This window comes from Miscanthus floridulus, chromosome 15 (assembly GCF_019320115.1).
Source record: "Miscanthus floridulus cultivar M001 chromosome 15, ASM1932011v1, whole genome shotgun sequence".
In the NCBI taxonomy this organism is placed as follows: Eukaryota; Viridiplantae; Streptophyta; class Magnoliopsida; order Poales; family Poaceae; genus Miscanthus; species Miscanthus floridulus.
Window position 1 is genome coordinate 27,725,919 of NC_089594.1, and position 15,092 is coordinate 27,741,010.

At 46.1% G+C, this 15,092-nt stretch overlaps 2 protein-coding genes across 3 annotated transcripts; one reads left to right on the top strand and one right to left on the bottom strand.

The window, feature by feature from the left end:
- Positions 1-1,062: 1,062 nt before the first annotated feature.
- Positions 1,063-1,416, bottom strand: LOC136507267 (uncharacterized). Its single transcript, XM_066502046.1, has one exon. The coding sequence runs from the start codon at positions 1,414-1,416 to the stop codon at positions 1,063-1,065; it is 354 nt and encodes a 117-aa protein (XP_066358143.1).
- A 6,054-nt stretch (positions 1,417-7,470) lies between these two features.
- LOC136508354 (tRNA nucleotidyltransferase cca2-like) lies at positions 7,471-13,992 on the top strand. 2 transcript variants are annotated; one of them, XM_066503007.1, is made up of 15 exons: positions 7,471-7,830; positions 8,869-8,999; positions 9,391-9,508; positions 9,895-9,947; positions 10,088-10,137; positions 10,213-10,311; positions 10,643-10,752; positions 10,908-11,035; positions 11,228-11,318; positions 11,757-11,840; positions 12,637-12,702; positions 12,803-12,947; positions 13,190-13,354; positions 13,462-13,559; positions 13,645-13,992. In XM_066503007.1, the coding sequence occupies exons 1-15, from the start codon at positions 7,507-7,509 to the stop codon at positions 13,756-13,758; spliced, it is 1,776 nt and encodes a 591-aa protein (XP_066359104.1). In that variant the 5' UTR covers positions 7,471-7,506; the 3' UTR covers positions 13,759-13,992. The 2 variants fall into 2 exon arrangements, with proteins under 2 accessions (XP_066359104.1, XP_066359105.1); XM_066503008.1 differs by having other exon boundaries at positions 12,640-12,702.
- The last annotated feature ends 1,100 nt before the right edge of the window (positions 13,993-15,092 follow it).

Sequence of the window (15,092 nt, forward strand, 5' to 3'; positions counted from 1 at the left end):
TGTTGGAGATGGCCGTGATTTTTTTGGGGTTGGCCTGGATGCTGCGTTCGGACATGATGTATCCAAGCAGCTTCCCCTTTGGAACCCTGAAAACACATTTTTTAGGATTCAATTTGATGTTGAACCTTCGGAGGTTCATGAATGTTGTGGCCAAGTTTGCAATCAGGTCGCAAGCTTGAGCCATTTTGACCACTATGTCATCAACATAGACGGCGATTGTTGGTTTTGGCCGCTCGACTTGGTCAGGCTGATCGAGCAGGTCGATTTGATCGGTGAAGCATTGCTGCATGCACCATTGATAGGTGGCGCCAGTGTTTTTCAGACCGAAAGGCATGGTTACATAACAGTACAAACCATATGGGGTGATGAACGAGGTTGCGAGCTGGTCAGACTCTTTCATCATGATGTGGTGATAGCATGAGTAGGCATCCAGAAAGGAGAGGATTTCACATTCTGAGGTGGAGTCGACTATCTGGTCTATGCGCGGCAAAGAAAAATGGTCCTTTAGGCATGCTTTTATTGAGGCCGGTGTAATCAATGCATATTCTTCATTTCCCAGTCTTCTTTTTAACAAGAACCGGATTGGCGAGCCAGTTAGAGTGGTATACCCCTTTGATGAATTCGGCTGCCAGGAGTTTGGTGACCTCCTCGCCTATGGCCCTATGCCTCTCGTCGTCAAAGCGATGCAGGCATTTCTTAGCGGGCTTTGAGCTTAGGACGAGGCGTAGTGCATGCTCGGTGACCTCCCATGGTATGCCTGGCATGTTAGAAGCTTTCCATGCGAAGGCATCATGATTGTCGCATAGAAAGTTGGCGAGCTCGCATTCCTATTTGGCTGGGAGCTGGGTCCTGATCCACACCGTCTTGGTAGGGTCAGTGGGGTTGATCCCCACCACCTTAGTTTCCTCGAGTGGGTGGAAGGCAGTCGAGGAGGTTGGCTTATTGTAGTCCAGGACTGCTGGGGTCAACAACTCCCCGAGCCACGGGAGCTCGAACGAGTTGATGACGGCAGTGGCGAGCTTGTAATGCTCGCGGTCGAATGTGTAGGCGTGCTAGAAGGTGCTACCCCATGGTGATGACGTCGTTCGGTCCCAGCATCTTTAACTTCAGGTAGGTGTAGTTGGGGATCGCCATGAACTTGGCATAGCATGGCTGCCCCAAGATGGCGTGGTAGGACCTCAGGAAGTCCACCACTTCAAAGGTAAGCACCTCCGAGCGGAAGTTGGCTTGGTTGCCAAACGTGACGGGCAGGTTGATTTGCCCTAGTGGGTATGCCTGAGTCCTCAGGATTACACCATGGAAGGGAGAGATCACTGGGTGGAGTTCCGACCAGGGGATGTGCATGGCGTCGAGGGTGTCGACATAGAGGATGTTGAGGCCACTGCCTCCGTCCATCAGCACCTTGGTGAGGCACATCTTGCGGACAATGGGTCGACGATGAGCGGGTAGCGACCCAGTCTAGCGACGTGGGATGGATGGTCCCTCTGATCAAAAGTGATCGAAGATTTTGACCAGCTAAGGAAGGAGGGGATGGCCATTTCGGCGATGCATGCCTCTCGGTAGCGCACTTTGTGCTGGCGCTTGGAGTAGATGGCGTTGGATCCCCAAAAGATCATGAGGCATTCCTCAGGATTAGGAAAGTCATCCCCATCCTTGCTCGCTGTGCCTCCTTTCTTAGCTACTGCCTCCTTGCCCTTTCCTTCTTTCGGCCCACCGGCCTATCGTAGGAAGCGCTTGAGGAGCTCATAGTCCTTTTAGAGGTGCTTGATGGGGTAAGCATGGTTGGTGGATGGGCTATCCATGAGCTTATCGAATTGGTTGGGCTGGCCCTGCTAGGGCTGCTTGCCAGCATGATTAGCCATGGTGACCAACATGGAGTTGGCCAGTCGGCGTCGATCCTTCTTGTTCTTTTTGCCCCTCTGTGTGGAGGGGCCCTCATCTTGGTCCTCGCACTTGGCCTTGCTCTTGTCCCATCCTCCACTAAAGACCACTCTGACCACCTCCTTGCCGGAGGCGTGGTTCGTGGCGATGTGGAGCAGGTTGCGCGTGGTTCGGGCCTTCAGACAACCAAGCTTGTGGATCAGGGACTTGCAGGTTGTCCTAGAAAGGAATGCACTGATGATGTCTGCATCGACGACATTAGGAAGGGAGTTGCATCGCTTTGAGAACCTACGGATGTAATCCCGTAGGGACTCATTGGGCTCCTGCTGGTAGCTCTTGAGGTCCCAGGTGTTCCCAGGGCGGACATACGTCCCCTAAAAATTTATGACGAAGATCCTCTTGAGGTCCACCCAGTCGTGGATGCTATCATGCGGGAGGAATTTGAGCCACACTCAAACATGTTCCCCCACACAGATGACGAGGTATTGAATGATGAAGTGGTCATCATCCACTCCTCCAGCTCGGCAGGCGAGCTGAAAGTCTTCGAGCCATATACCGGGGCTCATCTCCCTAGTATATTTGGTGATGTTGGTAGGTGGTCGGAAGCACTGCGGGAATGGCGCTCTCTGGATGCATCGTCCAAAGGCCCATGGTCCTAGGCCATCCGGGCTAGGACTCCGGTCGTCGAGTCGGCGACCATATCCGAGGTGCGTTTCATCGCTCACCTCGATGGTCTGGTCGGGGCTCGTGTCGCCTACTCTCACTGCCCCTCAATGGATGTCATCATCATACCAGGCTTGACGCTGGTTGTTGATGACGTTGCGAGCGTCTTGGTTCGGCCCGAGTTGCTCGCGCATAAGGGGTCAGTGTGGAGCGGGTGATGGGTCAGGCTGTGGTGTAGCTACAGCCTCCTGTTCCATGCCCGGTAACTATAGTGGTGAGCGGATGGAGCGATTCATCAGGTGCGTTCCCGCTCCCCTGGTGGGGAGAGAGGTCGCGAGTCGGTGTCGCGATGCGGAGCTCTCCGCCTATTGAACGGCGGCGGTTTCCACCAGCGCCCAGAGGTTCCGGTGGACTGCTTGCTCCTGGGGGTCGATAGGATCTGGAAGGCTGCACAGGAGCATTGCCGTGGCGGTGATGTTCTGGCCAGCTCGAGCGAACTATGGGGGATCGTTCCCCCCATCCATGATGTTGCGCTAGCCCTAACGGGCGCGACCCCAGGCGCCGCTCGCTGGGTTACGCACGCATGGCGTAGTGTGCTACGCTGAGCGCGCTAGCGTAGGTGGTGGCTGGTTCTACCGCCTTTGTCATAGCTCCTCGCTGTGCTCCTATGTAACACGCGAGGGCCTCCGTGTGAGGGTCCAGAGAGGTGTGGGTCTGTAGAGACTCCGCTACCACCAACGGCTATTCTAGAGCATCCGCTATAGCGTACTCCCAAGATAGAGGGTGGCTAGGTGCCATGACATCGCCGATGCTGGAGCCATCGCTCTCAACCTCATCATCCATGAGGCCATGAAAAGAGGCAGGAGCATAGCTCACCATCCCCATGAATTTGGATGGGAGAGGGGGCGGCGCTAGCATCTTTTGGAGCCCCCGTGCGTCCACGTCCACAGGGGACGTGAGGCCAAAGGGGAACCGGTCGCATGGCGGTCGAGGCAGGGACAACGGGGTCCCTCCGAAGAGTCGGCGGAAAATATAAAAAGCAAGTAAAGAACAGTATGTATGTTACTCATAGTGGGGTTTGAGCCCGGCGTAGGCTCAGAGCAAAGCACAGGCATCTCGTCATTGAGGTCGCTGGGTGGCCCGGCGCCGACGGAGGGCGCTCCTCCTCCGATGGGCGCCAGGACAAGTGCCTCCTCATGGAGGTGAAGCATGCTGAGCTGGTCGGCGACCAAGTCCAGGCTTCCAAAGAGGAAGGCCTGGGACAGCTCGAAGATGGGAGGAACTCACATCCCAACATGTGGGAGTGCAGGAAACTCCAGCAAACCGAAGCGAGTCATATCGCTTGAGCCCGCCATGCCGAAGACGGCAGAAAGGTGGGCCATCCGATAACCAAAAGCGTGAACGTACGACGTCCTCCCCACAAACGGCCTCAACTGTCGGTGCAAAAAGTGACAAATATGTAAATATTTATAGTTTTGCCGTACGTTGTGATCGGATGTGGCCTAGCACTCAATGACACAGGGTTTATACTGGTTCAGGCAACGTACCCTACATCCAGTTTGAGTCGGTCAGTGACTTTATTCCTGAGCCTAGGTGCTCGAAGTTTGCTGTGGGGTTACAAACAAGAGGTAGTAAGATGGGGGGGTATCAGAGGTCTGATCGGACTCCGGACCGAAGGACCAAGAGTGACGGGGGCTCCGACGTGCGCTAAGTGTTCGAACGTATGCTTTGTTTGGCTTTAGAATTCTAGAGCCAAGCAGAGAGAATCGGAGTGATCCGTCTATTGTTCGTTGGAATCGTTTTTCTTTTGGAGAGAGCACATCCCCTTTTATAGATGAAGGGGACAGCTTTACAAGAGAGAGAGAGAGAGAGAGTGAGAGAAAGAGAGTGTGTGTGCTACCTAGTCTTGTTGCCCACGCCGTTGGGTATAAGGTGGTTTGTCGGCGCCCACAATACTATTGACGCCCAGATGCAGTTGGTAGGCTCCATCATGATCTTCTAGTATGGCCAATGTCGGCGCTTACCATACTGTAGGACAAATGTCGGCGGTCATAACACTGTTCATGTTCTGACACGTCTAGAAGGTTGCAGAGCACCCTGCTGACATGACCTGATAGTACTATCTTGCAGGTGTGCAGGGTATGGTTCTCGGTATTGCGTTTGACTAGAGAGCCCTGCCTTACTTGCTCCACCTGATTCTTTGGGTCCTTACCGAGCGAGCATCCTCGTTTGGTCGTTTCCCAGTCAGCTCCGACCGCGTTGGTCGGAGAGGAGCTGTAAGCAGAGGTTCGGTGTACTCCCGGTCGGAGAGGCGGGTCGGAGTCGGAAGCGAGCGTCGCCCCATCCTTGCCTAGGCCTTTCGATCAGAGAGGCGGGTCGAAGTCGGAAGCGAGCGTCGCCCCATCCTTGGCCAGGCCTTCCGGTCGGACACTAGATCGCTCTTCTGGCCTGTCGTTAGGTATCTTGGCCGGCCCAGGAGTTTATGCGTCGTTCGCAACATCGTCTGCTGGGCCAAGCTTTTGCTGAGAAACAAGTACATTAGGGACCCCGGGTTTATGAACCCGACAAAATGACTTCCATAGCTGGAATAACAAATATAACATACACTCATTAACATTGGAACAACCCAAACTAGGCCAGTCTTAGTGAGAAATTTCGTGACGTTGTGTCTAAAACCGGCAATCTCATATAAAATTAAATGAAACATGGATGAAACATCACTCTCAATAGAAAAGTATCATTTTATATGGTTTCATGAACATTTAATTACATTGCTCATAGAGAGTTGGTAATTGTGTCAAGAGAGTTTCGTCCCCATAAAAACCATTTCTTCTCTCTCTTCTTAACAACGTTGCTATGTCATCGAAAATGCTTATGTAACATCTTATTAAATACAAACTATGCTCATGCTCGCTCACACTCTGGCCCTGAGTGATGGTCTTGTTTGGCGGCGCTTCCAAAATACAACAGTAGTGGGCTAGTGGCAAAGGAAGAGGAGGGGAAGCCATGAGAGTGTGAGGAGGAGGCACATGCGAGGGAGAGGGGCACCGTGGGCATCAGTGGGAGTGTGGCGCGGCGATGGTGGGTGGATCTCGATGAGTGTGGGGAAGAAGGGCTCCAAATATGGGGAGAAAGATAACGGCATAGACCATATGAGAGGAGGAAGACAAGAGTGGGGGAGCAAAAATGGCTCACAATGCAAATCATGGCAATAGAAAGTTTTCCTTTTATATATTTCCTATCTACATGAATTGTAAATAAAAGGAACCAGAGAAAAAAGGAAGAGGAAGAAATTAAAAAGTAGGTGACACAAACAGATCATTAAGAAAAGCTCCAATCCTTCATATCGTCACGAAAGGAAGGCATAGAATTATTGAATCTAATGAAACCAATTAGCCATAGTTAAGGATGGCAGTTGAATCCACGGACTCCGCACCTGCTAGGGTGTGGGTTGCGGTGCCAAATTGCTCCCGCAGGTCTCATCGGCCCGGGCTTGAAATCAACAAGGGGTGGGTGCGGATGTTAAACTGCACCCGCAGGGTGCCTATTGGGGCCCAAAATATAAAAAAACATCCATATAACTAAGTGTCCATGTCTAATTGCTAACTATATGTTTGGCATATAAGTATTGAGTTTTTAGTCCATTTCAAAAACTTGTATACTTACATGACACCTATATGGTGGTAGATGACTAAGTTATGCCAAATTGCCAATCGTGTGCATGCACCATGTGCAATCTGCCTTGCAATCCCAATGGCTGCATGCCTGCAAGGACGAAGAAGGGACTCATGAGCAAGGCCAGTGAAGGGGGAAAGGAAAACTGAACAAGGCAAACGGGAACGATAATGTACCTCTTCGGTCGTCCGTCTGTCGGGATGGACCCCGCCCATGTCGCCCGCTTGCATAATGGACTCCACTCGTGCCGCTCCTGTCCGCATCACCCCCTCGCTCTGCGCACTGTGCGCCCTTGCTCACGGGACTGTTCCCGCCCTCCCCCGCGTCGCCCCCGCTCGTGTTGCATGCCCTTGCTGTTCGCCCCTGCTCGCGGGGCGGATCTCAGCCTCCCCTGCGCCGCCCCTGCCTGTACTCGTGCCTCCCGTTGCAGCTACGCGCCATCCGCCTACCGCAGTCCCAGCCGAGGTCCGTACCACCGACGAGCTCCACACCGCCGACCTCCACGCCACTCCGTAGCATCGAGCTCCATGCAGGCGTCGAGCTCTGCGTCAACGAGCCTCCACTTTCGTCCAAGCAACAAGTAGATGTTACACTTGAAAGCACATGTTGCAAGCGTCTGTTTCAAGTGTTTAACTTGTTTCAAAGATATGTTGTAAGTGTTTTATATGGATGTTGCAAAAGTAGATCGAGATGTTGTATATATGTTGCAATGGTTGTATACGTGTGTTGCAAACTTTTGTTCCCAATGTTTCATCTATTTTTCGACATATGTTTCAAGTGTGTTTATTTAGATGTTGCATATGTTTTATACACATGTTTTCAAGTGTTTTATTCGGATGTTGCGTATGTTTTGTAATGGTTTCAAGTGTTTTGTAAATATTTCAGATGCATGTTTCAAGTTTTTCATCTACCTTCAGACTTATGTTACAAGTATCATAGATAAATATTTTAAAAATAAATTGGGTGTTGTATCTTTCTCCTCGCCTTCTGCTACCTCGTCGGTGTCTCCTCCTTCCGACACCGGCTGGGCATCCGCTGCTTCTCTGTTGTGCTGGTGACGTTCGAGACGACGTGGGCCTCACATGCAAAACGGCGCAGAAAAATAACTTCAGGCGTGCGCGTCCAGACGCCGGGCGCCGGCAAGCCCGAACAGGGAACCGAGGACGACAACTAGATGCTTTGAGATTAGTTTTAGCCACGTGTCAACCCTATATACGTCCTGCGAATTAATTTCCTTCCTGGAACCGGGCGGCGGTGGCAGCAAAAGGGTAGCGAGACCGCCGCCACATGCCTCCTGGCCTCCTCCTCCCTTGCGGCGGCCTCCTCATCCTCCCCCATCTCCGCCGCCACTTGCCTTCGCTTTGTCCTACTCCCCGAAGCAGCCCCTCGCATAAGCGCCCAGGTGCCTTCTTCGCCCCCGTCCGCGCCGTCTCCGGCTACTCCGGCATGGCGGCGGGTTCGCCGGAGCAGCAGCAGCGGAGCGTTGTGGTCAGGGATACCGTGGAGCTCACGGAGACGGAGGAGCGCATCTTCAACCGCCTTCTCGAGGTTGTTCGCCACTTCGGCCTCGGCACGCAGCTCCGCGTTGCCGGTGGATGGGTCCGGGACAAGGTGCGCTTTTCTTCATTTTATTCTTTTTTTTTTGTCTTCTACAAAAAGAAAAGTCCCTCTTGCCCGGTTGGACGTAGAGTCGTAGAGTATCAGAAATCGGCTGTAATTAGGGTTTAAATTAATATACTGGGGTTTTAGGGTGTGATTGCTCGCTGTTGATACAAAGAGGGGGATTTTCTGTTGTTACGTTGAATGCCACTGAATTGAGTCCTCTAGATTCTTTATGGTTCTTGCTGAGGGTTTTGGTATTAAATGTTTTGTGATTAAAGTAATATATACTGGGGTTTTAGGTTGTGATTGCTGTCTGTTGATACAAAGAGGGGGATTTTCTGTTGTTACGTTGAATGCCACTGAATTGAGTCCTCTAGATTCTTTATGGTTCTTGCTGAGGGTTTTGGTATAAAATGTTTTGTGATTTAGTAGGTAAAATGGTGTTATTTTGCCCCCCACTAGGCAAATGCCAGGTAAGTGTAGCGTGTTATGCATGTATAGCCAGGGATGATTCCTCCATTTAGTCGGATTTTATAAGGTTTACTGTATTTTCGGACTAGTTGTATGATAATTATTTTTGGTGGTTTCTCTGTCCTATAGGTTTTTCAGGGTTGCAGTTTACAACTTTACATGCATGGGAAAAGCTATGTTTTCTACTGCATTTGACTTGGAAATTTTGGATGCAACAGTGCAGCACCATTTGGCATAGGATAACTTGTGGATAATCCTAAAAACATCTAGTTATCAGGATATATAGTAGTCTTAGTTGGGTTTTTGCTGGCAAACTTTACTTGTTTTGCTATCTTGCTTGAGGGTTTTGGTAGGGCCAATGCTAGCTGATCGCCCTTAGTGATCAGATGCATAGGCGTTGGAAAGTTGGCGGCAGGAGGTTCTTTCTGTGCACTTGTGAACTTTGTAATTTCGTTGCTGAGGTGATGAAATTCGATTTTACCGTGGTGGAAAAAGTTATCAGGATATTTCTTCATATTTTTTGGGCTTATGGTATAGAATGATTGTTGTCTAATTTTTTAACTGTTTCCTTGGCAGCTATTAGGGAAAGACTCTGCTGACATTGACATTGCCCTTGACAATATGACGGGCCAGAATTTTTGTGAGAAAGTAAATGAATACTCAAAGTTGATAGGGGAGCAGCAGAGAGGAATCGGTGTTATCCAGTGGTATGTGATTCTTACTATGGTAATCCTAATGAGTAGCTTATTACTGTTGCTGCTTGCTCATGGGGTTGGGTGATCCTTTGCTTTAAGTTGTCTTTAGTCGTTTCTATTTCCTATCACAGTCTGTTTCTTCTTGTAAGTAACCAGGTGAGGTGTGTGTGTTTTTCTGGGTTTAGGTGCTAAGAGTTTTTGTACTCCTTTCCCTCTCCTTTGTACAGTTTCTTCTATCTTCCTATTGAAATGTTGTGCAGTTCTCCTGCGTGTTCAATAAAAAAAATGTTGCTTTTTATACCATTTTGCACTTGTTTGGCCAAAAGCAACTGCACTGTTTGATATAGTGTGACTATTTGCTTATCCATCAGCTTGAATCGTAACTTTTATTAGTTTTTTGCAGTAACCCTGATCAATCCAAGCACTTGGAAACTGCTAGGATGCTTATTCTCGACATCTGGATTGATTTTGTTAACTTGAGGTCTGAACAATATGCTGAAAACAGTCGTATCCCTACAATGGTGTGTACTTATATCCATCCCTTTGCATGGTTATTTGGTGACCTTGTTTACATGACATATTATCTGTTTGCAAGTTGCATATTTATTTGTTACTGAGAGATATTAGCCACATTCCTATATGCTTAGTTGAACTTGAACATTTCCCTTTGTATTGACATGTCTCCGTTTGGTGTGGATTACTTTGTTAATTTGTTATGAAGAATTATTATTACAATTAAACCATATGTTGACTCAAGTGCAACAGGTAGCCATTGTTAACATTTTTGGCAGCTCAATGTTTGTAAACTTCTTGTTTTCTGCTTCATTTCTTTAGCTTATCCTTCTTCCAATCTAAGTCTTTATAGATAGCCTTTTACATCCTGTATATGGCTATGTCACGTTTGCAGGAGATTGGTACTGCCAAGGAAGATGCATACCGCAGGGACTTGACAATTAATAGGTATATTTCATTTTCAGATGGGTTTGTTGTGTCTCCAAAGCCATCCTTTCATCGTTGCAAATTTGATTCTAATTTGTTTGAAGGCAGGCCTATTCTTCATAAGCCCTATATTTATTTTGTTCTTTTTCTAACTTTGACAGTTTGTTCTTTAATATCAACAATAACTCAGTGGAAGATTTAACTGGAAGAGGTGAGTTTGTAGTACTTCAATGGTACAAGTTCAAGTGATGTTTTACAATATTCATGCTGCTATGCCATTATGAAGGTATTGAGGATCTCAGAAAGGGCCTTATTGTTACTCCTTTGCCTGCCAAAGCTACCTTCCTTGATGACCCACTTAGAGTTCTTCGAGCAATAAGATTTGGTAATTCAAAACATCTCCCAGTTGATCTTAAGATTTTTTAATTTGTTATGTCGAGAAAGTATTAATGATAAGTTATTAAAACTTCTTAGTAAGTTGATAATGGCGTTACAATTAATTCATGTCACTGAGGCAATTCAAGTTGAGAACTTAATTATTGCTTCTGTTACATAGATATTTTGATGTATGGTCAATTCATAGCCTTTTTTAGTCCATAACTGCTTATGTAATTCCTCATCAAGAAATGAATACTGTGTATCATAATAGAGGATGTAACTTTGAATTGGAACATCATATTTTCCTTGCACAGGCTAATGCTGCTTGCCTCTCTCAGCTGCTAGATTCAACTTTACATTAGATAAAGATTTGAAGGAAGCTGCATCTGATGAAAAGGTGAAGTCAGAGCTTGGTAGCAAGATTAGTAGAGAACGTATTGGTCACGAGGTTGGATGCATACACACTTACAGCTAACTACTCTTTGTTCATTTCTTTGCTGCTTTACTGTATAACCAAGCCTTTTGTGTTTTTTTTTTGACAAACTTAGTAAAATAGCATGCAAAACCTTTGCTCATCAATTTTCCTTGTTTTTATATTTGCAGATTGATCTCATGATGTCAGACAAACACCCTGTTAGAGCAATGTGTGACATTCGTGATATGGGGCTATTTTATGTTGTATTTTCTTTTCCTGAAAAATCCAACCCTCCAGTTTTTGACAAGTGTGATTGGTATGTCCTTGTTCTAACATCCCGTATTCTTCATATTTTGGATTCAGACAACTGTTTGTCATTGAATTATATTTCGAGATTTTGTGGTTGTAGAATTATGGAAGTATTGACACCATCGTGCACTTTCTATTTATGTCCATTATCATCTCTACTTTAGTTCAGTCTCATCTTTTATCTCCTATGGGTATACAGGCAATGTGTTTCACATATTGAAGCAGCTTGGGATCTTGCATATTCTATTGGCAGCTCTGTGTTCAGCAGTGGTTCTGACCCCAAGTCACAGGTCTGAAATTTTATCATACTTCTTGATATATGAGCACCCGGAAAAGCCGAAACCCCCTCGCTCTCTCATGATTTGTGTGTTCTTTGCTCTGATTAAAATTATTTAAAGAGTGATACTTTGTTACTCCACTGCAAGTAAGAAACACAAACTAATGCAACTTTAAAATGTAACATTTTGTTAGATTCATTGGTACTGATCGGTTACTTGGGTCATATACAGAAAATGTGCACTGATTGAACTACGAAGTGAATCATAAATAAAGCTTTCAATTGTGATGTGATAACAAGCTTATATCTCCAGTTTCATCTTACCTATGTTTAATAAATTTCCTATGTTATGAAATTTACTAAGCTGTGTATTATGGCTAGCAGGAATTATTTGATTATAATTTGTTCTCTCTTGGCTTCCCTTAACATTAAGATATGTTGTGATGTTTAGGATGAACGACGAAGGCTTTGCTTGTATAGTTCATTATTCAATCCCCTCCGAAATATGTTCTACTTGGACAAAAGATCTAAGAAGGTAACAACAAAGTCGTGCATCATCTGATTTTCTTTTTCTAATGCAAGGCTTTGAAAATTTTGCACTGGCTCAATTTGTGCATTTGTGTTGACTAAGTAGTCACTTAAATCAACTGTATGAACGGGTACATTTACTTGATACTATTTTGCTATATTGACTGGAGAGACAAGTTTCCTGTGCCATGACTATTGTTTTTTTTCAGCATGCAACATTATGTGCAGTGCTCTTGATGCTTTTTCTTTATAAGAACACGCTTTAACTGTTTAAGCAGGCAAATTTATTTGTTTACAATCTACTTGGTTTGAGTGAACCCTTAACTGCTTTAAAAAACAACCCTCTCTAGCCCAGTTTGCAAATAATGCCACTTTTGACCAAAGCAGTCACAATTTTGTTACTGCTTGCTAATTGGACTTCAGATAAAGAGTTGATGTATTGGATCATTACCTTCCCTTTGATTACTAACCTTCTTCGTGAAAATTATTGTATCTTGTTACTCATACAACTGTATGCTCAGCATAGCTTCTATCCTGTGGAGGGACAATTTATAGTTTTATATGGCTTCTGATGTCCATTAACCAGACCTTGATTGAGGTTGGCGACTAAGCATGTTGCACCATAAACATTTTTTTCTTGCTTGCTTCCTTGCTTTGGCTGCTAAAGTTGTTCCCACCTTTAAGCAGCAATTAAATTTGGATATTAAAATCAACTTCAACAAATGAAGCTGCTCTCAAATATCCATTTTCATGACGTTGCTATTTCTTTCAATTGTTTGTTTAAGAGTCTGTTGCATCATCAGCAGGTTCCTGTTTCTAGCTTTATTATCAAGGACTCACTAAAGTTGAAAAACAGCGATGCTGAAATGGTATGTTCTCTTGAGTTGCTCCAACAGCATTGTTTGTGATTCTGGTTGGTTTTGTGTACCGTGACAACAAATTAACTTGCTATAATGTGTTCTCCTAAAGGTTGTCAACATACTTGCTGCTAGCGAAAAATTTGCTGAACTAATTCCTCTCCTTGAGTCAAATCCTGATGTGTGTACTCTGAAAGAGAAATTGGAAGATGAATATCTTGAGATACCAGAAGACAGTGTTAAGCGTGTTTTTGCAGGTCAGTAGTTGACATGCTAGTTTCTTAATTTGTCAGATCTTCAGTACTGGTTTATCCTCTGTAACCTGATGCTTCTGTTGTCTGGTGTTTTTTTTTTCATTTGATTATTCAATGTCATGATATGCATTTGATTTTTTACAGTTGTTGTATATTTGGTAATGATTGAATCTGATTCTTTCATTGTCACAAGATTCATATATTCTTTTTTGTTTTAAGTAACTTGTTGGGAAACATGTTTTCAGGACTTATACTCCGAGAAATAAAGGACTTTTGGCGGGTGGCACTACTTTTATCCATTCTGTCCTACCCAGAAGCTGAAAATGGTGCTGACATCCTCAACAAGCAGGATGAGCTGCAAGGGAGGAAAGAGAAATACATCAGAGTCGAGCGTTTCATAACTGACCTAGGTAATTGATGGTTGTGGAATCTGTGGTTTTCCCATACCTTCAAGCGCGTAGATTTACTAGTTCATATGATTAGTTAACTGTCCTGGTTTATTGTTTCTCTTGTCCAGATCTTGATGGGGTGTGGAAGTTGAAGCCGGTACTCGACGGGAAATCTATTATGGGAGTTATGCAGGTCAAGTCAGGAGGTCCACTGATAGGAAAATGGGTACGCTATGACTCTGCCCTTTCCCCAGATCAGGCTAATTCTTGACCCTGAAAAACCATGATAAAAGACCTGTTTCTTGTTGCAGCAACAACTTGTGCTGAAGTGGCAGCTTGCGCATCCAAACGGAACCGTGGATGAGTGCATCGAGTGGATGAAGCAGTCACAATCGAAACGACAAAAAGTAGAGTCCAGCACCTGATAGTCATTGGCATTTTGAGCAATAGGCCATAGGCAGTCTTGAGATAGGTTACCAATTGACCCTTGCAACAGTTTGCGTGCCGCCGACTGTGTGAACATATTACACATGCACTGAAACGCCTGCTGTGAGCCTGTGACCGGTGGCAGATGTAAAAAAACGTCATGTTACAAACACCTGCTTGATCCTCGGATGCTTTCACGTATAATTAACGTTATGAGTTATTATTGTTAGAAAGACCCTGCATGAAATCTGGTAGCTGAATTGTTTTTTCTTTTCTTATTCTGGATGCACAGTTGGGAGCTATGAGGGATTTTTTTTAATTCCAGTTTCTGAAAATAGTTGTTCTTATGGAGCTGCCAAGCGCAGGTCAAAAAATCTAATGAAAGTGGACATGTGGAAGAATTACGGCCCAAATTATTTTTGAGAAAAAACTTATAAAAAATAAGCTTTGGCTAACAGAAATGCTTAGGGGCGGGCGTCCCATCTTGATATTGTCGTGGGCAGCGATGCTAGTCTAAACGGCCCAACAAGTGTGTTCCACTATGCTCATATTTTTTTATTAGGAAATTGTTCGGTCGTTGTCTGCTCTTCAGAACGGAAACCTCATCCTCCACTCGTCGAGGTCCTAGAATCCTAGCACCGCCGCCACGTGCTGCGACTACTCTGCCGCGTGCTGCGACTACTCTGCCGCGTGCCGCGACTGCTCCGCCGCGATGGCCGCCCGCCTGCCTCCATACTACCTCTCCACTGGTGGTGCTTCCGCGCCGCAGTTGGTGCTGATGCTAGTGGTGCTCGCTCTGCTCGTCGCACGTGCTGTCCGCTCTCTCCCATTGTGCGCACTGCGTGCCTGGCCGAGCCAAGCCTGGTGGTGGTGGTGGTGGTGGTGCTCGCGCGCTGTCACTCGTCGCTAGCTCCGACCCCAATGACTGGATTTGACCGGCCCTGGCCTCCCCCATGTTGCAAAACACATGTTTCACGTGTTTCAGATATTTCATAGATATGTTGCAAGTGTTTTATATGGATATAGCAAAAGTAGATTGGAATATTGCATGTGTTACAATGGTTGTACGTGTATGTTGCAATCTTTTGTTCCCAATGTTTTATCTGTTTTTTCAGGCATATGTTGCAAGTGTGATTATCTAGATGTTGCATATGTTTCGCACATATATTATAAGTGTTTTATTTGTATGTTGCTTATGTTTACAATTGTCGACAGAATATCGTCGGCAGTCCTCCAAGGGGTATCCCACGAAGGTAGATTGATCGGTAGAGAAGCGTGTGATCGAGAACAAGAAGGCAACAGAGACACACAGGTTAGACAGGTTTAGGCCGTC